The sequence below is a fragment of the Electrona antarctica genome, assembly GCF_951216825.1.
Source record: "Electrona antarctica genome assembly, chromosome: 9".
In the NCBI taxonomy this organism is placed as follows: Eukaryota; Metazoa; Chordata; class Actinopteri; order Myctophiformes; family Myctophidae; genus Electrona; species Electrona antarctica.
Window position 1 is genome coordinate 47,109,150 of NC_136790.1, and position 26,408 is coordinate 47,135,557.

Below are 26,408 nucleotides of genomic sequence, written 5' to 3' on the forward strand. Positions count from 1 at the left end.
AAATGTAACACAAACTGTACTGCAAAAAAGAAGAAAAACGAAGGGAAAAAAGTGTCTAATGAAGAACATTTCTCATTATTCATTATAAATACATATTTTTCTCTCTCTACAGTACAGTAAATAAAGATAAAGAGCATGGTAAATTGTTCTGAGATGACACAGTAGTCGCAGCAGCAATGATTTAGCTGTTTGTCGTAATGGTGTAAAGCAGCATATAAACAAACATGTTTTCCTCTGTGCCTCTTCTTGAACACACTTTTTTTCTCAGATCCTCAAATTACTTTTTTCTTTCATTCTTTGAAAATTGAGAGTAGCCATTTATTTTTGTGCTCATTATGCTAATTAATCCTCCCCACATATTTGTGTTGCTACTGCTGTTGTACACTACTGGCTCACCTACCAGTGAGGAAACCCCACTGGGACACCACTGTCTTAGTCAAGTTCACAATTTCCTGCCACTGTGCCAGTTAGCGGATTTGAGTGTTATCAACCAGTATGTTACTTATCACTACCATATAATGAAGCCAGTAGGCTCTACTGGAGCGGAGTCGTTGTTGTTGTTTTTGTCAGCCATTGTCCGACATGGCGTTGGTCGCAGTATAACCCTAACCCTAAACCTAACCTAAAAGTTGTTGTATAGTGCAGCTTCACAATGTTTTCGCTTCGGCAGCAGTAATTTCACTTTGTGTTTCCTAATCACAGCCAGTAGAGCCTGCCGGCTCCAGGGACGTAGCTGACCATTTGGTTGCCCTACTCGTAGGATATTTGTGCTGCCCCCTCCCGACGAGAGCGCTGCTATTCCTCATCCAGATCGGCTGTTTTCGCTGTTTGAGAGGAATCAGAGGATGCACACACGGCCGCTCGTTATTTTGAGGGTCAGCTTGGCACTTTTTGGCACATTTTGTTGCCCCCCACGGCGTGTTGCTCTACTCGCAGTGCGTATTGCGTGTAAAGGTAGCGACGGCACCGGCCGGCTCCATTGCAAGGTCTTGATGAGTAACCTACTGGTGATTATGTGAGGGATAATGTATGGCTGAGGGGTCATTTGTTATAGATAGAGATAAAGAATGCCAGCACTCATTGTATGTCCTTTTGCATGATTTTATTTACCTCTGACTGAGACTGACAAACGGACGCGTTTCGGCCTGTATGGCCTTCCTCAGCGTTTGTCAAAGCGTTTGAACCTGGAGTGCTGCGGGTTGTCTGCTACAGGCAGTACTATTCTTTCATTTGTTATAGATAAATTACCGACTGAAGGTGATTTATCAATGACCACTCAGCCATACATTATCCGGAGCACAGTCGGAAAACAAGGAAGTGAGTTGACCAAATAGAATCCATTTTTGGGTACTTTCGGGTACTCTTTCTCGCGTGTTTTCAAAAACATTTTTGAGAGCAATGTTTAGCTGTAAATGACATTGTGTGTGTGTTTAAATGGCTGTCATGTTGGAAACAGCAGTAAATCAGCGGAGCACAGCAGGTGCTCCAAGGGTTTGATTACTAGGCATCGGTCTGTTATAGAGCGGAGCGGTCTGTTATCCAGAAATAACAGACTGATGAATTTGACGATTGACCAATCAGAATCAAGCATTCAACCAAGCCATGTAATAAGGGTTGATAGCATTCATAGTGGGTGTGCCAGTGCTGACAGGTGCCACTCCAGGCCCGTAAGTTTAGGTGCAGCATGGTGGGCCCCCTGCTCCACCTGAGCACCCCCAATTCCTCAAATTACTAATACTAAGTATCACTACCTGACATGAAGCTACAGTATAGCATGCATTACTAATACTAAGTACCACTACCTGGCATAAAACTATAGCATGCATTACAAGTACCACTACCTGACATGAAGCTATAGCATGCATTACTAATACTAAGTACCACTACCTGACATGAAGCTATAGCATGCATTACTAATACTAAGTACCACTACCTGACATGAAGCTACAGTATAGCATGCATTACTAATACTAAGTACCACTACCTGACATGAAGTTCTAGCATGCATTACTAATACTAAGTACCACTACCTGACATGAAGCTATAGCATGCATTGTAGCGATCGGCTATCGCACGCACTCACACGCACCCACTCACACCACCGCAATTATTCTTGTCCACGTACGACCCAGTACACCCACAGACGAACGTCAGCACAGCGACACGCCCCCGACGCTCGTACGTTCCCTTCCGCTCTATGAGAAGAGACTGGAGTGGAGACTGGAGAGAGGCGATCGCGTATGCGAGTTACTGTCTGCGCGGTGTGTTTTCATGACTGAAGGTCCAGCTACAATCGGATCCATGGGGAGAAGAGGAACCTAAGAAGTCAATCCTTGGGGCGTTTCCCACTGTCCGAGGGTCCGTGTCTTGGCGTTCAGCAACGGAGCTGCAGTGCTCTCTCACTGACTGGTACCCCCCCCAATCACCCCCCCCCCCCCCCCCCCCCCCCGTGGCTCACACACACACTCAAACGACCTGGTTTAATCACCCCGGTAAAGGCAGTGGGATTTATTTTTTGTTTGTTTCTTTTTGGGTTGAATAACATTTTATTCATGTATTGAATAACGGTTCCAGTGTTGTGAATATTTGAGGAGGTTATTATTGACTGTGGACGCTAGACTGTGGTACCTGGGAAACTGTGGACTGGATTTTGGGTGTGGGCTGGAAAGTCAATACAAACAAAGCAAACAGAGTTATACTGTGTCTGTGTGAACTACTGTTTCATTGAGTGAAGGTTCATTTTTGGGTAACCTATCCCTGGCTATGGTTTACAGGTTCATGTGGTTCCTGCTATATTCCTCCTTGTTAAACCATTGTAAGGTTGGCTTCAAAAAATAAGCAGTTGTCCCAAAGTGGTCCAACTGTGTTAGGCATTTGCCTAACTGGCACCCCAAAAAGAGTAACATCAAGCCAAACCGTTGCGTTACAGCATTACTAATACTAAGTACCACTACCTGACATGAAGCTATAGCATGCATTACTAATACTAAGTACCACTACCTGACATGAAGCTACAGTATAGCATGCATTACTAATACTAAGTACCACTACCTGACATGAAGCTATAGCATGCATTACTAATACTAAGTACCACTACCTGACATGAAGCTACAGTATAGCATGCATTACTAATACTAAGTACCACTACCTGACATGAAGCTATAGCATGCATTACTAATACTAAGTACCACTACCTGACATGAAGCTACAGTATAGCATGCATTACTAATACTAAGTACCACTACCTGACATGAAGCTACAGTATAGCATGCATTACTAATACTAAGTACCACTACCTGACATGAAGCTACAGTATAGCATGCATTACTAATACTAAGTACCACTACCTGACATGAAGCTATAGCATGCATTACTAATACTAAGTACCACTACCTGACATGAAGCTACAGTATAGCATGCATTACTAATACTAAGTACCACTACCTGACATGAAGCTATAGCATGCATTACTAATACTAAGTACCACTACCTGACATGAAGCTATAGCATGCATTCCCAACTAGGTTGGTGCACGTGTATAAATAAGCCATTGATTGTACTATCTAACGTTATTAGTACTCTGGTAACGGGTACTACTACACTGGGGGTGTTCTAACTACACACTGGGTATTGCATAACCTGGTGCGGCATGCATTCCCAACTTGTATCGTTCCCAACTTTTCCAAAGGTGTTCCTGACTTGCGTGGTCAGGAAGGGCACCGGTCTAGTTTATATTAATAATTGTTTATTTTATTGTCACTACATTGAGGAAGCTCAAAGTACAAGAATGTCTGCAATGTTGCGATCAGCTCTATTGCATATGCAGGTGAAAATGAAGGCCTTGATGCATTTGTCTTGCATCCCTAAAATAAAGTGTTCCACTTGGGAATCACAGTCGTTGTCACTGTCTCTCATGACGGGGCAGCAGCAGCATGCAGGCGGGTACTGACTCAACATGATGTCTGTGTCCATCTCTATTAGGTGTCTGAAGTGGGACCCAAATTGGACATCCAGGTCCCCAATCTCACTCCCTATAGAACCAAGCTGTTCCCTGTTCAAACAGTCCAAGCTAATTATGTTCACCTGGCAATGTCATAAAAGTTACATTAAAACGCTGAAGCTCCAATTCTGTCATTAGTGTTCTCTTCTCTCACCTGCTTCAGTTAAAGTTGTCTCTTCGCTCTGCAAGTAAGTTGCATATAACCCTTGAGGCCTAGATGAGGGCTGCTGAGCTCACAGCCATCTGCATACTGCCCAACAGGCTTAATGTAGAAGTGGATATGGCTTAGCTATTTCAATAGGATTCAATAACAGGGAGAACAATGTGTTCATTACAGACCATGTTATAGTATTGTTATTGTTGGTTGTTTGCTGCCAGTTATAATGATCTATTCCTGTCATTAGAAGGCCTGACTGAGACGTGAATAAGCTACTAATGATAACACCGAAGGGGTTACAAATCATGTACTTACTGTAAGTAACCCTACACTGGTTAATGAGGTGGAATAAGGTCACTCTTTCCAAGGTATTGGTTTCTTTCCAATGTTTGGGTAATGTATAATTTCAATCGATCACACCTTAAGACAAACATAGAATACCAATGCATTGGATTAGGAGGAAATAAACAAATATGGATTTAATTAAAAACTCATTTTTGGGGGCTGTGAAATAAAGTGAGGAAGATTTTCCCTTGAGGGAGGCCAGTGATAGCTTTATATCGGCCCCTACCGACTTGTATTTATGCATGAGTTCTGTTTAATGGTATCAACACAGGCGGTTGGAATGGCTTCCCCTCACCATTTCAGCACTCTGGGGGAGACGGTTTAATTACCGATATGCAAGCCACAGGAGTGCACCACGTGTGAAGACACTAGACTGACAGCTATTTAAGAGGCAGCCTCGTAAAAGAGATTTGTGCCCAACTCGACTGGTGCGGTGGCGACACTGGCTCCGGCGGAGGGGGCATAACGGCTGAGCTGGTGACTTTCTCTCCGGCTTCCTCCCGCCTTAATCTGCAGGACTGAGTGCTCCCCGCACGCATTATGGATCATTTAGTAAAGCCATAAAAGCTGAGGTGTTTTCACATGAAAAGTTATTTCTTATTTTCTTCACTACTTCCAACGTGATTCATTCCTATAACATCCACATAAATGCACAGAAAGAGAGAGAGAGAGGGGGGGGGGGGGGGGGGGGCATGTGGCAGACAGAGAGAGGGACAGCTTAATTTAAACTCGATCGTAAGATGGTGTCGCATCGAACATAGATCTATACGTCACAATGAGCTTGTGGATCAGCTACTTTCAGTTTGGGACACCATCGAATGATGGATTACATCAGGTTGAAGAGGGTGAAAGAGTGAGAAACCTGCCATGTCATAAAAGCCAATGGTCTGCTTGCAAAGGTCCTCTCTAGGGGAGCTCTACAAGGATTTAGGCATATCTCCCACCGACCCTGACAGAGAGCACAAATTAAGTCTGTATCAGCCACTAACTTGTGTCTTTTATCGGATTCTATCGAACGCACGCACGCACGCACGCACGCACGCACGCACGCACGCAACACACATGCATCTCAGCTGTGTCAGAATCAATTATGTCCGACACCCTTGTGGAGTGCATAACGGTAGATGTTCCTGGTCACATAAATAGAGGTGGTTGGCAGCATGTATTGATTGTATGATATGATGCACCTGCCTTGTCACATTCCCCTCTCCTGTGATCCCACTGCTCCACATGTCTCACCTATGGTTAGTACTGTATGACAGGCTGTCCAAATGGTGACTTCAGCAATTTGCAACATCCTGTGCCTTCACTCTGAGGGAGAAAGCTCCGGATGCAATACTTCTCACAGGGAAACATGGCAAAATGGGAGAAACAAGTTCTCTGTGTAATAGTTTAGAGTAATAAGGGAAAAAAGAGTGCTGGGCGGGGGGGGGGGGGGGGGGGGGGGGGGAGTAGGGAGAAAGAAAGAAAGAAAGAAAGAAAGAAAGAAAGAAATATAGATAAATATATAATGATAATGATACATTTCCCAAGGCTTTTTTCTCGTCTTGATCCCTGACTTACCCTGGATTTGTATTGTCTAAATTCCATCCTGCATGATGCCGTCTCCTTTAAATCATCTTATAAAGACATGGCCCTAGTTAAACTGCCTGGTGAACTACAAGGTCTAAAGTCATGGCCCTAGTTAAACTGCCTGGTGAACTACAAGGTCTAAAGACATGGCCCTATTTAAACTGCCTGGTGAACTACAAGGTCTAAAGACATGGCCCTAGTTAAACTGACTGGTGAACTACAAGGTCTAAAGACATGGCCCTAGTTAAACTGCCTGGTGAACTACAAGGTCTAAAGACATGGCCCTAGTTAAACTGCCTGGTGAACTACAAGGTCTAAAGACATGGCCCTAGTTAAACTGCCTGGTGAACTACAAGGTCTAAAGACATGGCCCTAGTTAAACTGCCTGGTGAACTACAAGGTCTAAAGACATGGCCCTAGTTAAACTGCATGGTGAACTACAAGGTCTAAAGACATGGCCCTAGTTAAACTGCCTGGTGAACTACAAGGTCTAAAGACATGGCCCTAGTTAAACTGCCTGGTGAACTACAAGGTCTAAAGACATGGCCCTAGTTAAACTGCCTGGTGAACTACAAGGTCTAAAGACATGGCCCTAGTTAAACTGCCTGGTGAACTGCAAGGTCTAAAGACATGGCCCTAGTTAAACTGCCTGGTGAACTGCAAGGTCTAAAGCACATGGAGCAAGTGCAAATGGTCGTGTCCAACTCCAGTTATGCTAGTTTAATGGCATATAATCTGGGTGCAAAGGGGTCGTGTTTAGTTTCTAAATTAATCATGGGAGTGTCTCCCATTCCCTTTAGCCAGGTGCACCTGCACAATGCTATTTAAGCAGGTTGGAGGAGACGTGACCAGGAAATGGGTGCTGCTGCTCATGCACATGGTGAAAGCCATCTATGGGAGCAGCAGGTATCCACCAAACACGAGGTGAATCAGACGTGCGAGGAGGAAGTGGTGACTGTGTCCATCTTCTGACATCACCAGAACGGACGCTGTCCAAAGTGATATGAGATGGACAAAACACAAGCTCTTGGATTTCAGTTCAGAAGCGTTCACTAATATTAATTCCTGTAGTGTGTCTGAAATTTATGTCCAAGAAACACTAATATTAATTCCTGTAGTGTGTCTGAAATGTATGTCCAAGAAACATCTCTGATATCTTGACATTTAAACGTTAATATTTACATGCTCAGCTATACTGCATGGTAATTCATTCACACCAAGAATAAATAATTACGACGCTAACTATAATTATAATGATGATGATGATGATGATGTGAACTAACATTCTGTAACCACTGGATATTGATGACTTGTCCAATATTCATACGGTAGCTATCATTATAGTTAATGTTCTTGGTGTGGATGGCCCTTATACTGCTGTATGCTCTGTTGCGCAGAGGCAGATAAAGAAAACCAAAATCCATTTGACTATGAAATCTGTTCAAGGACCTCTCATCTTTAAAGAATTTTGTGAACATATCAAAATTCTTTAAAGATGAGAGGCCCTTGAACAGATTTCATAGTCAAATGGATTTTCCTTTGAACGTGTTTTCTATCAGCAATAAAGTGTACTTATTGAAATAAACACCCCGCCTCTCTATCTCTCCTCCTCCATGGTGCTGAAAGACACACACCAACCAGTAGATACATTTTAACTGGTATCTCATTCTCATGGTGAGTCTCACAGCAATTGCATCTGCAATGTTTAATGTGAGTAATGTGTTGAATGTTACGCCTTGTACATTTGGATGAGTTTTGATTATAATCAGAGTGCGCTGTGAGAGGTGAACATTGCACACTTTAAATTGCGGGTAATTTACTGAGAAGGGGGGCGTTAAAATGATAACTACTTGGTTGTAAACTGTTTGCGCTGCGTGCCATTTTGCGCTTGGTGTAAGATAGGATACATTCTGAATGAGGGTTAGGCTCACACACGAGTCTGCAGATGCGGCATTCTCAGGGAAACTGTTTTGAAAATGTGGGTCATGTGATAAAATCAATGCGTTTAATAGCTTTTCACGGTGCGTTCCCTTTACTGCTACATCTGCAGAGTGGATGTGGTCTGTTTTTTTCCTTCCTATACATATTCTACATGTCATTCTGACTTTCAGTCAATTACAATAACCTTGATTTGCATTGTATAGCGTTCTCCATATTTGTTTCATTTGCTAGGATCTCTGGTAGCACTTAGCGTAGCCTGCCCTATAGGCAGTTTTACAATGATATTTGAAGTCAAGTATTGATAGAAATGCACATGGGTCAAAAGTAATAAATAATCAAACAAATGTAACAGTCAGAAATGTCAAAGTGACACATTATAAAATAAGTGATAAAAGAGCAAAGGGCATGAGTGGCAGACAGTGTCAGTGCTTTCTTTCTTTCTTTCATTCTTTCTTTCTTTCTTTCTTTCTTTCTTTCTTTCTTTCACATATTTTTGGTGTCTTTTTCTGCCAGTGCAAGAACCAGGAAACAGTGACAGAGAGACAGGGAGCAAATGTCCGCCAGGCTTGGGAAGAGAACCAGGGATTTTCTGTCAGGCATAAAAGCTTACGCGATACTCGTCTAGCCTTAACCATTCGGCCATTTGTGCCCCCAATGCTGGTTAACTTAAAACAGTTCCACACTTGTCTCCCTTATGTTATGTGGGCTTTGTTACTGGTCAAGTAAAGTAATGCAACTTTCCAGTGAAGCAGGAAATAGTCAGACTAGAACAGCAATCAATAATGCTATGGCTTTAATGAAGAGAGGTCCCATCGAGACAGGCTTCAAGCACACTCTGAGTAAGGGTACATTGTAATACGTTGACAGGGCTATTACAGTACATATTAAAACTAAACAATGCCACTCGACGCCACGCTATGGAATTCTTTGTTTATTCTGTGAGTAGATCGTGATCACAGCCAGATTAAAGATCGCTAAATGGTCCATCTGCTCGCCTGAGTACGCTATGCCGTGTCAGTCAAAGTTACCTGCATCGGTTAGAGGTTGTCGCCGACACTGTCTGCCACTCATGGCATCCAAGTCCTGTCTAACAGAACGGCATCAATCACAGGACCAGCTTGGTGGAAACATTTTGCCTCGCCATGATTCTAGGCAGTCCCCTATCCATCAATCCCTCTCCTCTCTTCTTCTCTGTCTCCTGACCTATAGAGTGGCGGACAGGAAGTTCACAGTGACTGCCTGCCAAACCGTTTGAATTTGATAGCCAATTAACTAACTATGAATATTTCAGAATCATGCATCATGCAATTGGTTTGCTGTTAAATGTTAAATGCGGGTAGGGTTGCAGTTAATAGATAATTTTAACCAAGTATAATTAGAATAAATTACAATTTAATAAAATAACGAATTAATAAAAAATCCCCATTTTGGGAAGAAAATGTAAACATAAAATTAAAACCTTTCAAACAGTGAAAATAGCAGATCCGCATAACACTGTTGTGCGAGAATGTATAAAATAGGGTTTAAGTGCTTTGATAAATAATTTTATATTCAATATCCCTTCTCGATAATTCAATTCATTGACACAGTTATCGATAGAATAATCACTAAGACAATAATCAATACTTGTAGCCCTATTTAAAGGTAGGGCATCAGATAAGGGACAACTTTTGATATTATAGTTCATATATTCCTATATAAAAAACAATATTAGTTCTTTTTTTTAATAAAACGATATGGAAATGGAACTTATGACATCATGTACACTCTGTTTATTTGTTATAGGGAGTGGGGCAGAGTTAGCTGCACTTTTTTCAACATTCATACAACATAATGTAATGTTTATGAGAATGAGCCAAATTAAAAAAGTACCGTTTTTTAATGTTATGTTTTTTTTGTCCTCTGAAGGCGAGGCGAAGGCTGCGTAACGCCCGCGGACACGCAGAGAAATAGAGCAGGATACAAACGTGTATCACACCAGCGAGGAAGAGTGGGTGCTTCTTCCGGCAGCGGCAGCCGCCGCGGAGTGTCCAAGGCAGGCGGCAGTGTTTCTGGGTGGCATCAGTCTGACACCCTAACCGTAAGCACGACGCAACGCATGTCGGACCAACGCACTGCCGCTGAAGCGAGTGGAAGTGGAGTGCACCTTCCCCGGCAGATGCCGCCCCTCTCCCCGGCAGCGCCGCGGCTGTTACCGGCAGTTGCGGCGTGTGGAGCGGCGGCCATGAAACGGAGAGGCAGTCATCCCATGGCAGATGCCGATAGATATGTACATACATTGCACGCACGCAAGCACACTGACCTAAAAAAAACATCTAGCCATCACAATGAAAGCAAAGTGACATATATAATGCAGTTCTTCTTCAGGTAGTAAAGTGTTTTCTCATCTTCTGTGTACTACTTTCAAAGGTAAATCATGTTCTCACATCCCGAGCCTCACGGCAAGCATTTATCCAACCACACACAGCCCCACCCCCAGGCCTTTTAGCTGTTCCACCTCCTACTATGTTTGGCCTTTACAAACTGCACAGGTCTAAGTGGACTCCATGAATACTATTCAACCATTCAGTGGGCCACAGGGCGTCGTCAGGGCTTCACTACATTAGAGGAATTTGAAAAGTAAAAGCCCTCCTCATTTTAAATGGACAGACCTGTGCCTCTCCATCAGCAAATGGACACAGCTTTTAACATGGCAGGTGATTTACATTACGGTGGCGTCCACTTTTATTTGGAAAATAAAGAGGTTGGCGAACCATAACGAGAAACATGATGACCCCCACAGTTTTTAAGTGAGAAACCATTTATCAAAGAGGTCTATATGTACAGTACAGCCAGGCTGCAACACTTTATTTGAGAGAGATATGCATGGCGGCAATGAACCGAACAGCTGCATGCAAACCACGTGCAGCTGGGCTTTAACATTGAGCGCTCGGGTGCACTTCCGCATTTGCCAACCAAAATTTGGTTGGCAAATGCGGAAGTAGACGGTCCTTCCGTGTGCTTCAAAACGCCACTGAGCAACTTCCACTGATATGAATAGCGGGGGGCGGAGCTATCGCGCCGGTTCAGTCTCTATCCTTCTTTATACTCTATGGAAGAAGGAGAAGAAGAAGAAGGAGAAGGAGAAGAAGAAGAAGAGAGATATGCATCTCTGTTCAATTAGCAATTAGCCAAAATGTTATCACTGAATGGTATGCACCTTCATCTAGGGTGAAGGAACACAACATAATTCAGGAGGAGACAGGGTTGAAAAATAACTTTAGTTTATTGTTGTAGCTCTTTTTTTCGTTAGCAGAGACAAAGTTTACATTTTCTTGTTCTTTGATTCACAACTGTATAGTATTGGCTTCAAGGTGCAGGTTCTATGCTAAGAAAACGGCTCTAACTAAAAATCTAAAGTTTACCCCTAACTAAGGCCCTAACAGAAAGTTAAACAACAATACAATTCTAAATCCCTAACTAACCAAAAGTACAATAAATCCGGGAAAAGAAAATACCTGGCACCCCTACATGGTGATAGTAGGAACCGGGCTTCACATATGAAAATAGTAGTTTACAAAGATAATAAGAATAACAATTATATGAATAGGAATGAACTGAGGCTTTTAAGTTAAATGACAAAAGGGCTGAAGGCTTTAACTTAAACAGCTGGGAATAAACAAAACAAAATATAACTAAGGCATGACTTACTACAGAACGGAACAGAATAACTTAGAAAGAACCAAACTAAACAGAACGAAAAGGCAGGCAAACGAGCGGCGGACTAGAGGGATCGAGTCTCTGCTGCGAAATATGCTGTCGTCCCCCGGTGAAGTCCAAGTTCAACTGAGCTTTTATAGAGCGACAGGAAGAGTGCTCAGCCAACAGGAAACTGTTGTCGGGGAGAACCAATAAGGAAGAGAGGGGCAGGTCCAATCAGGGACCTGTCACTCACAGCCATGTCTGTGTCTGTATTCATTCATTTGAGTACTGCAGCCAACAGTCTCATCTTTTCCAACTCATTTATAATCAGGAAACAAAAGAAACACAACTTGTAACATGCCATATAACACAATAGATCCAACTTATAATTATTATCCCAGTTTAATAGTCACCATAAATAATAATTATACTTAAACAAATAGAATCAAATAACCAACAGGACCATGGTCCGTAACACTGAAGCAAATACGTTTTCAAATAATTATAGTGTAGTAAAAGTACAATATTTGGAGTAGAAGTAAAAGTATTGGAAATACTCAAGTAAAGTACAAATACCTCAAAATTGTATTTAAGTACGGTACTTAAATGTACTTAGTTACTATACACCACTCAAGCCTCTTCCCTATTCATCATTAATTTATTGACAGTTCACTTTGAATGTCCTCATCATTGAGTTAACCAAGGCTAAACAAAAAAGAACTTTTGAATGACATGTAAACAACTGTATAATTTTTAGTAGAATATGCCAGTCAAACAGACGGGCAGGCCCGGCAGCTACCACTGCCCAGTCTCTGTCAGTAGAGAAGAGTGGGGGGCTGGGGTGGGGGTTGAGTAAGCTATGACAGAGCCATGCACAGAGAGACATGACAGGCACTATAAGTGAAAATGAATATGCCCAAGGCAGCTTCCTGATTACTTTCTTATATTATAATGGCCACCCAGGCGGTGGGCTATACGGTTGGCCATGAAACAGAAAAGTGAGCATAGTGTGGCTATAATGCTTGAAACCTGCTGCAAGTCTAAAGCCTTGCAAAACACAGCCTCGCTTCACATCAATGGTTCTCACATTTGTCCGATTAGGTTGGCACACGATCATTATCCTTACCTCCATGGAATTGATTGGCCCAACAGGTGCGATGGCACCACTACAAAGGCAATTAGATCAATGCTTGTTCAAGTGTCAGACCAGTTGCACTAATATACGAATAGTATAATTTAACACCAGGAGACGATGGATTCGTCATTACCTCCTGCAAATACGTTATTAGACATTACTAAACAGCCCAACGGTGACAACAAATAAATAGGCACACAATAGTCACAAAAACATGATCTTTTGCTGCTATAAATGTTTTAAGTGCAATATGGGCTTGTGCAATAACAGGAAGTGCGGTTGTGTGTGTGCATTTGTTGTACTAGTTTTATAGATTTTCAGCTTTTAGTGATTCTATTCTATTCTATTCTATTCTATTCTATTCTATGCTATTCTATTCTATTCTATTCTATTCTATTCTATTCTATTCTTTCTTACAATACTGTTGAATATTACTGCGCGTGAAGATAGTGATTTCAAGTCAACCTTTGCATCCTCCTCACTGCAGACACTGCAGAGCTGCACAGAAAGCCTGTCTATATTTTGGTACTCCTGCTAATGAGTAATGACGCTCGCTCATGTATTCAGGTGCGTACCCACCTGTCGGTGCCATCAGTCCTGCAGCTGACAGGCAAGCAGGTGGGCAACGTGAAACAGCTACAAACAGCAGGTGGGCAACGTGAAGCAACTACTGGCGATAGCAGGCGAAGAGGCGATAGTCGAAAAGTGGGCGGAGGAACGTCGTTCAAAAACATGACAATATTTTATCTTTGGACGACATTGTCCGACGATAGCCAATCAAATCCATGTGTTGCTTTGTTTAGCCTCCACGGGAGGTGGACGCTTTTCAGACAGGGCATTAGTCCGACATTCATCCGCATGTCGGACTAGCGTCTGCTCCCGTGCTTGCGGTTATGGTTAGGTTAGGCGATGAGGTGGGTTGTCATTTGTCGGACCAATGACTTGTCTGAAGCCTCCACGCAGAACGGTGATATGTTTACATTACATACTGTAATGACAGCAGGAGATAATGACTAGGAGATTTGTATCGCCCAGATTCGCCGCTTTTCGCCCACAGTTAAAACATGCAGTAGGGTGAGCTACAGGATTCTAACTCCACCCACATTCACCCATTAAAACCACGCACGCACGCACGCACGCACGCACGCACGCACGCACGCACGCACGCACGCACGCACGCACGCACGCACGCACGCAATATGGAGAAAGTAAGAATGCTGGACTCAGTGCTAGCTGTTCTTTTATCCCATTAGGCCAGTGGCTCCAGTTCTATGTTTTAAACATGACCGCCACACTTAGGATGTAAATTGACTGTGAAGTGGAAGTGATTTGAACAGGGGGAGGTGCTGAAGGAGAAGTGGTTTAAACAGGCGTACTGTATGTCTATTCTAGGTCTGAGCATAAACATGGTAACGCCCCGCCTGCCTCTGATTGGCCTACCGACACTGCCCGTCTTGACTGTCCACTGAGGTGGATATAGCTATGCTGGATAGTCTGATGCGGGGTTACTCCGTGGTGGAAAATAATAATACAAGTCACTGTACGGTATGATACAAGAGAACTGTTTTATTTTTGTAGAAGAGGCAAACTAATATTGTTTATGCCGTTTGCTTTGATGGAATAATTGATTGAACATGTTGGCCGTAATATGATTTGATTTGGGTGTGTTCTAAATAAAGTGTTGTGTAATTTATTTGTATGTGAATAGATGCAAATCTTCTTCACAGCTTCGCCCTTTGCCCTATTTGAGACACTCTCTGATATTTTGAGTATTCATTTTGACCCCGATCCTGTACTAATTATTCTGGGTTTGTCAGACTCCATGCCTAGGTTGACGAGAGCACAGAAACAACTCTTCTCATATGGTCTGATTACAGCAAAAAAAATAATGTTGACGCACTGGAAAAAGGAGGAGGCTCCTGCATTTAAGCATTGGCTAAATGAAATGACTAGTACGTTTCATCTTGAGAGAATAAGGTATTTCCAGAGAAACAGGGAGAAACAATTTGATAAGGTTTGGCTGCCCCTTGTCCATTACTTGAGTAGAAACAATTCATAGACAGGATACCACTGATGTGGTTGACTGTACGACATTTTCTTTCAGATGTTTTCCATTTTTCAAATTACTATTTTATTCTATAGTATGCGGTGTCACTGAGCAGTATGGGTGGGAGGGTTGAGGGTTTTCTTTCTCTTTTTTGTCCTTGTATTTTTTCTTTCATTTTTTGTTTTCTATAAAAGAAAAATGTAATTCATATCACAATGTTTAATCTACAACAATTTATAATCTGTTCTCAATAAAAACCTATTTGACAAAAAATATATATTTGTATGTGTAAACGTGAAACATTATTGTACTGTAAAAGGTCTATTTTCCCTTGATCTTTATCATTTTTAGTATAATAGTATTAGTTTACTATAATTAGATAACATCAATCATTCAATCAATTATTCAATCACAGCAAACGGCATAAACAATATTAGTTTGCCTCTTCTACAAAAAGAAAACGTACAAGTTAGTTACAAGGCTGCATTCTGTCGCGCGTGCCAAGCTGTCATTCTCTTGTATTATTTCCCACCACGGAGTAGCCTTGCATCTCGGAGGACAGTCAAGACGGGAAGTTTCGGTAGGCCAATCAGAGGCAGGCGGGGCGTTACCATGTCTATGCTCGGACGCAAAATAGATACAAAATAGATATACGCTTTGAACAGGGGGAGGTGCTGAAGGGGAAGGGTGATGTGTATTAGCATTAGTTAATGCAGGGGTTCTCAACGTTTTTGGCCGGGGACACCCGGAAATGCTTTGGCAATGTCTCGGGACCCCCCCTCCCGACCCCCAATATAAATTGACTGCTACAATAACCTTAAACCATTTTGGGCGGGAACCCCTTTTGGTGTTTTAAGCATTGTTATAATTTAGCTATTGAAAAATAGCAGATCTACAAGCTCATAGCGCGCCACCGAGTGGCGCGCTACGAGCTTGTAGGTCTGCTATTTTTGAAAAATCGTGAAAATTTTTTTAAAAAACAAAATCTTTTTTTTTTTTTTTTTTTTTTAAATAATTTGGGGACCCCCCAAAATAATTTGGCGACCCCCAGAGGGGTCGCGACCCACGGGTTGAGAACCCCTGAGTTAATGAACATTCACTAACTTCAACAAACCCTGATCCCGACTCCCTATCACTGTGTTGTTCTCTCCCTCTCCTCTTTGTGGTTAAGATAAGTTAAAGCTTCTGCCGGTTTTGTATAGTCTTCGTCTTGTGTTCTTTCAATTTGCTTAGTCTGTTATTATATATATTATTTGTATTATTTTGGGGGGAGGGGTCAACTATTTTATTGCTTCCCATCTGTTTCACCCGCTCGTCTTTTTAAGAAAGCAGTGTAGGCAGAAACGCTCATGGTCTGGATCATGCTGAAGAAGCAGGAATTAATTCCAATTAATAGGCAGCGAAGAGCCATTCCATTTAGTCCTGCATCCGGGTGTCGCTCACGCACACGCACACACACACACACACACACACATACTCACACACACACACACACACACACACACACACACACACACACACACACACACACACACACACACACACTTTAAGCCTACGGTTTGCTTTTGCAAGACTGTGCTGTTGTTTGACAACCCTCCCAGACGAAAATTGCAGTCTGCGTCCTCTCGACTGAGGGTTGAGATCTCTAACGAGATGCTAATGACCCTCGCCACAACCCCAGAACCTCACTCACAATCTTTCTTACCTGCTTTTCTTTCCACATATTGTGCCTTTTCACAGAGATAAGATGTGCTACTCTAGCTCACAGTATAATAGCAAAAATAATCTAGATCAAAGGCTTTTGTGTGAAAACATGACATTTGCACTGTGTGAATGGTTTCTCCTCATTCAGAGTGCACTCAGCATTACATTCTGCTCTTCCTCGTGTGTCACTTTGCTCTTATCCATTCATCTTTTAACACGTTGGATCCGTATGACGAGTATACCTGTCCTATACATTAATGACGCTGGGTACAGATGACGAGCAGGCTCGTCTTAACCCATTTTGGGCGGGAACCCCTTTTGGTGTTTTAAACATTGTTATAATGTAGCTATTGAAAAATAGCATATCTACAAGCTCAAATGGTGAAAATATTTATTTCAGAAAACTGGAGGATTTAGAAGAAATGTTTTACATTTTGAGGTCAGGCCTAAATGGGTTAAGGCGTTTGATATCGCTATAGCATTGTTTATAGTTTGATATCGCTATAGCATTGTTTATAGTTTGATATCGCTATAGCATTGATATCGCTACAGCATTGATATCGCTATAGCATTGATATCGATATAGGGTGTAAAAACGTGTACGTCACCAAGAGGGGGCGGCGTCTGAAAAGCTAGCGGCGCCATTCTTGTGGGCTTTAAACTCTAGCCCACATCACTCAGAATAGAGTGACGGTGTAAATATTGAGCTCGTTCTTGGCGACAACATAGTGAACCAACACCAGGATGGATAGAAAGAACGTCGGGCACAAATACCTTACATGGACAAGGAAAATGTTGTGAACAAACACGGCTGTTCTTAGATACTTTGTTGAACGTTATGTCTCTGTGCCTGTGCGCCGTACAGCCGAGATCCAAGCCATTCTACGTCTTTTTGTAAACTCGTCAATCTGGGTTCCTTGATGCTGTCTCCATGCTGGAAAGCTGAAAATCTAATTCTGTTTTCTGGCTCATTCCCTCGACGTGACCTGCTGTGGCACTTACTGAGCAAGTCTGCACCATTGTGAGGTCAGTTTAAAAAAAGCACACCGGATAGTCGCTCAATATAAACAAACCAGACAAGCCAACAAGTATACCACGTGACACATATGTTGACGCCCCCTCAAGGACATTTTGGTACGCTCTGGGTTTCATTTTTGGAACTGCTCCGGTTGCTATGCACGGTTGCCAGGGCCCCGCCCACACTGCTTGTGTTTCTCAATAGCCATTAGCTTCTGTTTTAGGCCGTTGACCAGATCGGCGATGTTCGGATGTCTTGTCTGATTATCCTGTGGCCGGGTGGGAGCAGTGTGGGGTAGTGACGAGCAGTGTGGGCGTGTCTCTGGTGTGAACTCGAACTTCAGTGTCGCCAGAAGAGAGCTAGACCAAACACTTCCGGGAGAAGGCTGCAGCAAGCCGTGTTACTCGTAACGAGAGAGAGAGTTGCGAGCAGGGTTTCGGTAAGCGCATTAGCGTTTTCTAGAGCAAGGATTGGCTCGGTAGCATTAACGCTAATACATTAGCATCCAAGACGTTAGCCAAAACCGGACGCGAGTCATAGGGGAATAGCCTGAAAACACCCGGCACCCTGAAGCACCACCACTTATATCCACCACATGGGACTCAATGTGTTTATGATGGGTGAGGACGAGGCCACGATGCTCATCAGAGAGTAGAGCAGAACAGTGCAAACCCCCTGGTCCCAGTACAGTACAGTACAGTACAGTACAGTACAGTACAGTACAGTACAGTACAGTACAGTACAGTACAGTACAGTACAGTACAGTACAGTGCATCGCTCAGTCTATACTGGCTCCCTAATACTGTCCAACTGTACAGTACAGTACAGTACAGTACAGTACAGTACAGTACAGTACAGTACAGTACAGTACAGTACAGTACAGTACAGTACAGTACAGTACAGTACAGTACAGTACATATCTCAGTCTATACTGGCTCCTTAATACTCTAACAGTACAGTACAGTACAGTACAGTACAGTACAGTACAGTACAGTACAGTACAGTACAGTACAGTACAGTACATATCTCAGTCTATACTGGCTCCTTAATACTCTAACAGTACAGTGCAGTGCAGTGCAGTGCAGTACAGTACAGTACAGTACAGTACAGTACAGTACAGTACAGTACAGTACATCTGTCACAGTCTCTCTCCCTCAGTCTGTGACTCCACCATGGCCACTCCCACATTCATTTCCACCACACTGCAGTCCCACTTACACACCTGTGTCCAACTCCCTCATCAGCAAACCTGTGAACTCTTTGCTAATCAACCTTGCCTGTTCCTGGTTCCCTGTTCTTGACTACTTTGTCATTCTGATGATTCTGTTCCACTGCCTACTTCCTGCCAGCAATATCTGTGTAAGGTTTGCCTCAGTCTTCATTAAATACTTTAAAAGCTGCTCTGTTTCCTGTGACTCTGCATTTTGGGTTCCATTCACTTTGCATCCATGACAACATCTCTCAGTCGATATGCTCTCATCTCTCAGTTCCTTGATAGCTAGGCAACAGCTCAGACACTCTGTAACTCTGTAACTCTCTGTACCTTCCTCCTCCTATCTGAGATTGATTTCCCTGTCTGCTATCTCTCTTCAACATTATTTTGTGTTCTTTTTTTTAACCACATGAACCCTAGCATTGCTTTTCTGGGTCATAACAGGCCAACATTTGACAAAAACAGACAACTTGTAGACTTATAGGAGCCCAAGTATAAACCCCTGGGTTGTTCATCAACAAATATAGGGTTTAAGTGGTTAATATGGGGGAGAATCCTACCATGACACTCTCCTTTGCCTCTTCTCTGTGACAACCTTTCAGCACGTCCAGGACAAAGGAAACAGGAGAACATGAAGACAAATCATCGTACTTACCTATCGGCGATAGTTCAGGCACGCTGCCGATGTACGGTCCTTCCAGGAACTTGGGCTCGCTGTCGTTGATGTCCTGGACCTTGATGACGAACTCGGACTCGGGTTCCAGCGGGTCGTCAGAGAGCCGGTCTCGGGCCTGCGCGCGCAGAGTGTAGAAGGCCTTCTCCTCGCGGTCCAGCCGCTCCGTGGCGTGGATGTCTCCCGTCAGCTCGTCGATGATGAAGATGGTGCCCGCTCCCTCCCCGGAGACGGTGTACTTAATGTTCCCCTCGCCCTCATCCGAGTCTGTGTGGATCTGAAAATGGATGCAAATATTATTTAAAACTTTGCTTTTCTTTGTTTGTTTTGTTTTCAATTCATTTTTCTTTTTACATTATCTGGCTTCAGCTTATAAAAGTAATTATTTTATATTTCCTGGAGGGATTCTTCAAAAGGTTGAAATCCCTGTACATTTCTAACAGCACTGGCCCATATCAATGGAGTGAAGCTCCAATGTAACGAACTACCACTGTGGATAGCTGTGCTTTATGTGAATGATTATTTCCACATAATGACATCTGGAGATTGAAACATGACCACAATGCGTATGACTCAGCGTGTTCTCCTCCACCTCCATTTTCTCATCTATTTCCCAGCAGCCAATGCAGCTTAAGGTCCATTCTCAACTCCCCCTGGGCCAGCCATCATCACACTGCCGTGAAAAAAAATGAAAAAAGACAGCAGTTCCTATGATGATTTACACCGTCTCCACACGGCATGCCCTTCACAGGATATGATGCCCAAATTAGGAGATCAAAGTCATTTCAGAGATTGTTAAAGGTGGGGAAGTGTAGTGTAGCTGCCGAGGTTGAAAAGTGAACTTAAAGAGCTCATATAAATCAGATCTTCTCCCCTAATGTGATTAGAAGACATTCTGGAAGCTGCGACGAACGAGAGCCCCAACCTCCCCTTTGGGTCTTTACAAAGATCATGGGGTCTGCAGGCTCTCTCTCTCCATGTCCCTCATACTCTCTCTCTCATGGGGTCTGCAGGCACTCTCTCTCCATGTCCCTCATACTCTCTCTCTCTCTCTCTCTCTCTCTCTCTCTCTCTCTCTCTCTCTCTCTCTCTCTCTCTCTCTCTCTCTCTCTCTCTCTCTCTCTCTCTCTCTCTCTCTCTCTCTCCATGTCCCTCATACTCTCTCTCTCCATGTCCATCTTTCACTCTCATTTATCTGTATTCACAATACGCACGCACGCACGCACGCACGCACGCACACACACACACAATTGCCTTCTACCTGAAATTATAATTCCGAGCCCTCTCTGCAGTATAACCGTGTTTCAATCTACCGAACAGGCCCAGGGAGAGGAGAGAGGGGAAGTGGGGAAGGGGGGGTATGGTAGAGATCACCCCAGCCTCCCTGGTTAATACTTTATAAAGGCTTAATTAAATACAGGCTTCTATCACCCTCACAGGGGTTTTCATTAAGTATTTGTCGTAAAACCGCAGGATAATGCAAGCACGTGCCTCCATATTGCTTCGCTCATCCTTTTGCCCCAACCTTTTTCTTCTTCTTTATATCGGCCTTTCTTTGCCCTTTCTCTTCATTCTGAATCATCCCCAAGTCAAATAAATGAACAGAGAAAATATACACTTTTGGCGCCATTAATATTTCAGTGATAATAAAATAAGCTTGAGTTTCTAGAGCTGAGAAATACGGAGAGAGAGAGAGAGAGAGAGAGAGAGTTATCCAATGAAAGTGTGACTGGAGATGTATCACTGTTTACGTACTGTATCGTTCTGGCTCACTGTCTTTGATTCTCAATATAAAAACATGAATTTACTTGCATCACATTAATTCAATCAAACATACCCAACCGCCCACACAAACAAAAATACTACATTTAAGAATTGTGTAGCGCGCACACACACACTCACACACACTAAGACACACACTCACACACTCACGCACGCACGCACAGAGTTGATGATTCTGTTGTGATGCATGCTTCTGTTTCTCTCCCCTCAGGGTAGATGTGTCCATCCATCTGTCAGTCCGTCCTCACTGGAGTGATTCACACACACACACACACACACACACACACACACACACACACACACACACACACACACACACACACACACACACACACACACACACACACACACACACACACACACACACACACACACACACACACACACACTCTAAAGGTCATTGCCAGGATTTACGTCAGCTTTAAAGCAAACAGAACCATTAGCGGTAAAGACGTAGTCAAATGTGGATTGGTAAAAACAGAACATGCAGGAAATTGGTCACCAGGGGAAAGAAGTACAGAGGAGAAAAGAATCAGGATTTCTTGCTGTAATAATGTCTCACAAGAACAGAGTCTGAGGCTGCTTTCACATGCTGTGATACATTAGTATTGTTTAATAGTTAATAGTTATTATAGCCCTCCCCCGCTGGTCTCATTTCACATAGATACCTAATATCGGCGGTGGCTCAGGGGTAGAGTGGCTGGATGGTAACCGCAAGGTTGACTGTTCGATCCCGGGCTCCCCTAGAGTTAGTGTCGAAGTGTCCTTGAGCAAGACACTGAACCCCAATTGCTCCTGATGTGCTGGTTGGTGCCTTGCATGGTTGCCGGTGTATGAATGTGTGTGTGAATGGGTGAATTGATGCACAATCCTGCCACACTAATAGCCAGTGCAAAACCCCCTCCTTTGTCCGCCTTCTCCTACCAAACCACACCGTTTGCACACATCTCACCATGCACAACACCAACAGCATGCCTGTCCAGACATCACGCACTATCACGTCATATTTACAGTACAATACCCATTTATATGAACACCACCAGCCTGTTTGCTGTGACGTCAAAATCGTCACCACTTTGCCGAGTTACGCCAACTCTGTTCACTTCATGGGGCCAGTCCAATGTCGCATTGTAGTCTACGGCCTTCACAGTGACACACGCGTTACATGAACCACGCGACCGGGATGATTTCCAACCCCTCAATGTCCAACCTCGCTGCCTCTGCCCCACACCAGCTCATCCTACCTCAGCCCCCTCCCCCTCTGGCTGCTGTGCCGGACAGGCGAACACTCCACCTCAGTAACAGTACGCGTCGACAAACACCACGTCATGTTGACTACACTACACTAACAAGGACCCATGACACGCCACACAACTACGCTTGGTGAACGCAGCTAAAGCAGCTGCCGTACAACATGGACCTTGCATCAGTGCCACGGGTTCACAACTTCACAGTACACTGTGGAGGATATTTGTATCGCAAGGCCGGGGGGGACTTGAATTGACAAGTGCGCGGGTGAGTGTGTGTGTGTGTGTGTGTGTGTGTGTGTGTGTGTGTGTGTGTGTGTGTGTGTGTGTGTGTGTGTGTGTGTGTGTGTGTGTGTGTGTGTGTGTGTGCGTGCAACAACACATCATACTATAATTCAGTCAATGTCTGTCTGTCTGAATGAATGTGTGTCAGAAACACCGCCGTATCTCCTCACCACCTGCACCAATCGCTCCCACTTTTCACACAGGCATTGACCATAATTCAGTCAATGTCTGTCTGTCTGAATGAATGTGTGTCAGAAACACCGCCGTATCTCCTCACCACCTGCACCAATCGCTCCCACACACACAGGCATTGATTAATGATTAATAATGAATTTATTAGTGAATTAAAAACGCACCCAGGGTGCAGTAACCCCGGCGGCCACAAGGGGGGGGGGGGGGTATCTCACAACGGGTAAGGGCTAGTAATAATAATTAATAACCCATCCGTTACTACATGTGCAGGGCACAATACTGGGTTTCAAAACACAGCTGAAACATGAAGAGGAGTCTGTCAACTCCCGCAATTTCCTTCTTCCCATATTGCGCTGCAACGTAACTCTAGGATGAGCCGGCCAAAGGGCGGCAAAATTCTAGTCTATGTAAAGCGCCTTGGATAAAGGCGCTATATAAATGCACCATTTACCATTTATCTAGTTGGGAGTTCATCATTTATTCTGACTTCATTTCTTCAGCAGGCCAGAGAGATCATTTGACTGTACAGCATGTAAATCATGGAAAATCACACTTGTGTGAAATGAGGGGCACCAATTATGATGTTTAACTCTTTTATTGTGGCTAGCTGTTAGCATAAATCCCAGTTCCAGGTGCCACCATACGCGTTCACTTTAAGAGTCAGAGTTTGCCCGCCCCCCACACATACTCACTACACACACGTTAGGATCATTGGCACAAGCACACACAGACACCGTTTACCTTTCGTCAGAAGCTTTTACATGGCAGGAGCGTCGCGGTACAAAGGCACAAATTCAATCAGAAATTTGGATGGTAGAAGATCCACCAAGGACAGCTCTCCTGGATTACGATTTATGGACGTTTGAAAATCCTCCTTTCAACTGCTTTACACAGTGATTATAATTTCAATCCCATAGCTGGAGCGGTGGGGCGTTGCCATAGCAACCGGACCAATGTTAAAAGCTGCCGTGGGACTCAACCATTATATAGACGGAATATACATTGGGGCTGGGATATGACGTCCCCTAGCGGCGGGGTCCGTATATATACGGACATGGGATATGACGTCCCCTAGCGGCGGGGTCCGTATATATACGGACATGGGAAAGAAAGAATGAAGGTGCTGTAAGAAAAAATAAAAGTCCATAGACTTGGCTCCAACAGACCATCTCTGTGTCGCTTCACGTCTCCAGTAAAAGTTGAACTAACACACAATGTAAAGACTACAGTCTTAAATATAACTCTCCAGTACCAGGAGGTGGAAATATAATATATATAGCATTTAGCAGAGCCAAGCTCTAAAGCAGAGATGTTAGAGATGGGCCGATTCATACACCTATTTTGTACCGCTGTTTCGGCGCTGTAGTGCCGAAATGATTTCGGCTCGTCAGAAATTTTCAGTAGCATCGAAGAGCCGACTTTAGGACGGTACCCGCCCCCCCCCCGAACCTCAAATGACGTCACATTGTAGGCTCTACAGAGCTGAACCGACTTTTATTCGGCTCTAAAATAGGAGTATGAATCGGCAAGGGCCGTTTTTTTAACGCAAACAATGGACTGATGCAGAAGAATATTAAAAAAATGCCCAAAATAGGGACTGCTAATTCATTGATATTATGAATTGACCATTTTGTTTTCCCATGGGTTTTTTTTTCTTCCTGCACTAAGCAATGTAGCAGAGCCTGAATGCCAAGGTCAAATATAATATTCACATATTGTTTTCCAATACGGGAGTAAATCTGACTGAACTACATTTGAATTGGCTCACATAATATAACATGTCTCAGGGTGATTATGTAAATGACCATCATTATAGTAACACATTCAATTATTGAAGTCAATGCAAACCAACTGGTTCTGAAGGTTAGTAGTATGACATGGGACCAGCCTGAACTTGGATGCATTAGACATGGCCTTTCTCCGAGTTGTGGTAAGAAGCTGTTTGAAAGCTAATTTGATGTTTTGAATAGCAGCAATCAAACCTTGCAGAGGTGGGAGTCTTAAAGGCAGAGTATCACGCTGGCATCTACTTTGTCTGAGTTTAATTATGACAAAGTTGTGATAATAATCGAAAATGCAACTATAAGGCTCTATACAGCCTGTTCAATGCTGTGTGAAGTCGGGGCGGGCTAGTGGCCACTACTCTGAAAAATCCCTCCCACCGCGTCGGAGAGGGCCGAGCCAAAACAGAGTGTCATCGATAGTATCTCCCCTACGTCATCCCATTGGATCCCATGTTAAAAGCCCCTTGGGATTGCACTATTTTAGCGTCTTCATAATGAAATAAATAAATAAGTTGTGATTACCATGACCAATGACATGTCTGCTATACACTCGAGATTTTTTGTAAATAATGCGCCGGCCATTTTTTTCCCGTATCGATACGGAAACAAAGCTTGTACTGGCTTGGGGGCGTGTCCATCGCAACCAGGCTGTTCCAGCCAGCGGACTCACGGCGGATCAGCTTGCCCACGATGAGTGCTGTTCTCTGGGTGTAACTAGTGAAATGACTCAGTGTCTTATGGAGGTTTTTTTTCTCCGTATCTCACCTGTCTATTCTGTGTTTGTGTGTGGCTGGAACAACAGTGACACAACATTCGATTAATAGTGGACAGGACAGGTAGAGGTAGACTATTAGCCTATATATATGTTTTTAATTACATTTTTAATGGAATGAGAGTTAGCGAAAGAAAAACGTTACGCCGTGGAGCACGTAGACTGCAGTGACCTGATTCGCGACGGTCGGACAGCAGCACAATGTGTGACAAGGATGACATGACGTTTGTTTTATGTCTGCTGCTCGACGAAAAGCAGAATAAAATACAGAACTGTATCGCAGACTGTTACTGTTTTATTGACGTGACATCATGATCCAAGCGGGGAGGATTGTCTGAAGTGGGCTACCGTCACCCCAGCGGCCGGTTGTGTGTTGAAGGATGATCAACGAACGCTGATCATCAGCGCGGCCAAAGTGAATCGATCATTGTGGAAGAGGCAGAAGAGGGTGTGGGTCAAGAATGAAAGTGACCAACTTTTATTTAGGGAAACAGCAACGTTTCGGCCTATGCGGCCTTCATCAGGCTATCTTTATCATCTTTATCTGTTTTGTTTGCATACAGTTGGAGGCCATCGATATTGTCCTTTTCTTTTTGCTGAGGTTTGCGTGATCTGCGCAAAAGGACAGTTAACCCATTTTGGGCGGGAACCCCTTTTGGTGTTTTAAACATTGGTATAATTTAGCTATTGAAATCAGCGAGTGGCGCGCTACGAGCTTGTAGGTCTGCTATTTTTGAAAAATCGTGAAAATATTTATTTCAGAAAACTGGAGGATTTAGAAGGATTTTTTAAAATGTTGAGGTCAGGCCTAAATGGGTCAAATGATAAGGGACAATATCGGTGGCACCCAACTGTACTGT

General features: G+C 43.5%; 1 protein-coding gene across 1 annotated transcript in view; it reads right to left on the minus strand.

The window, feature by feature from the left end:
• Nucleotides 1-26,408, minus strand: part of LOC306929358 (cadherin-22-like) — a 122,787-nt gene that overhangs the window by 85,970 nt on the left and 10,409 nt on the right. The window contains exon 2 of the mRNA XM_079509859.1: nucleotides 19,469-19,763. Coding sequence (XP_079365985.1) covers nucleotides 19,469-19,763 — 295 coding nt within the window. The remainder of the gene's footprint in view (nucleotides 1-19,468; nucleotides 19,764-26,408) is intronic.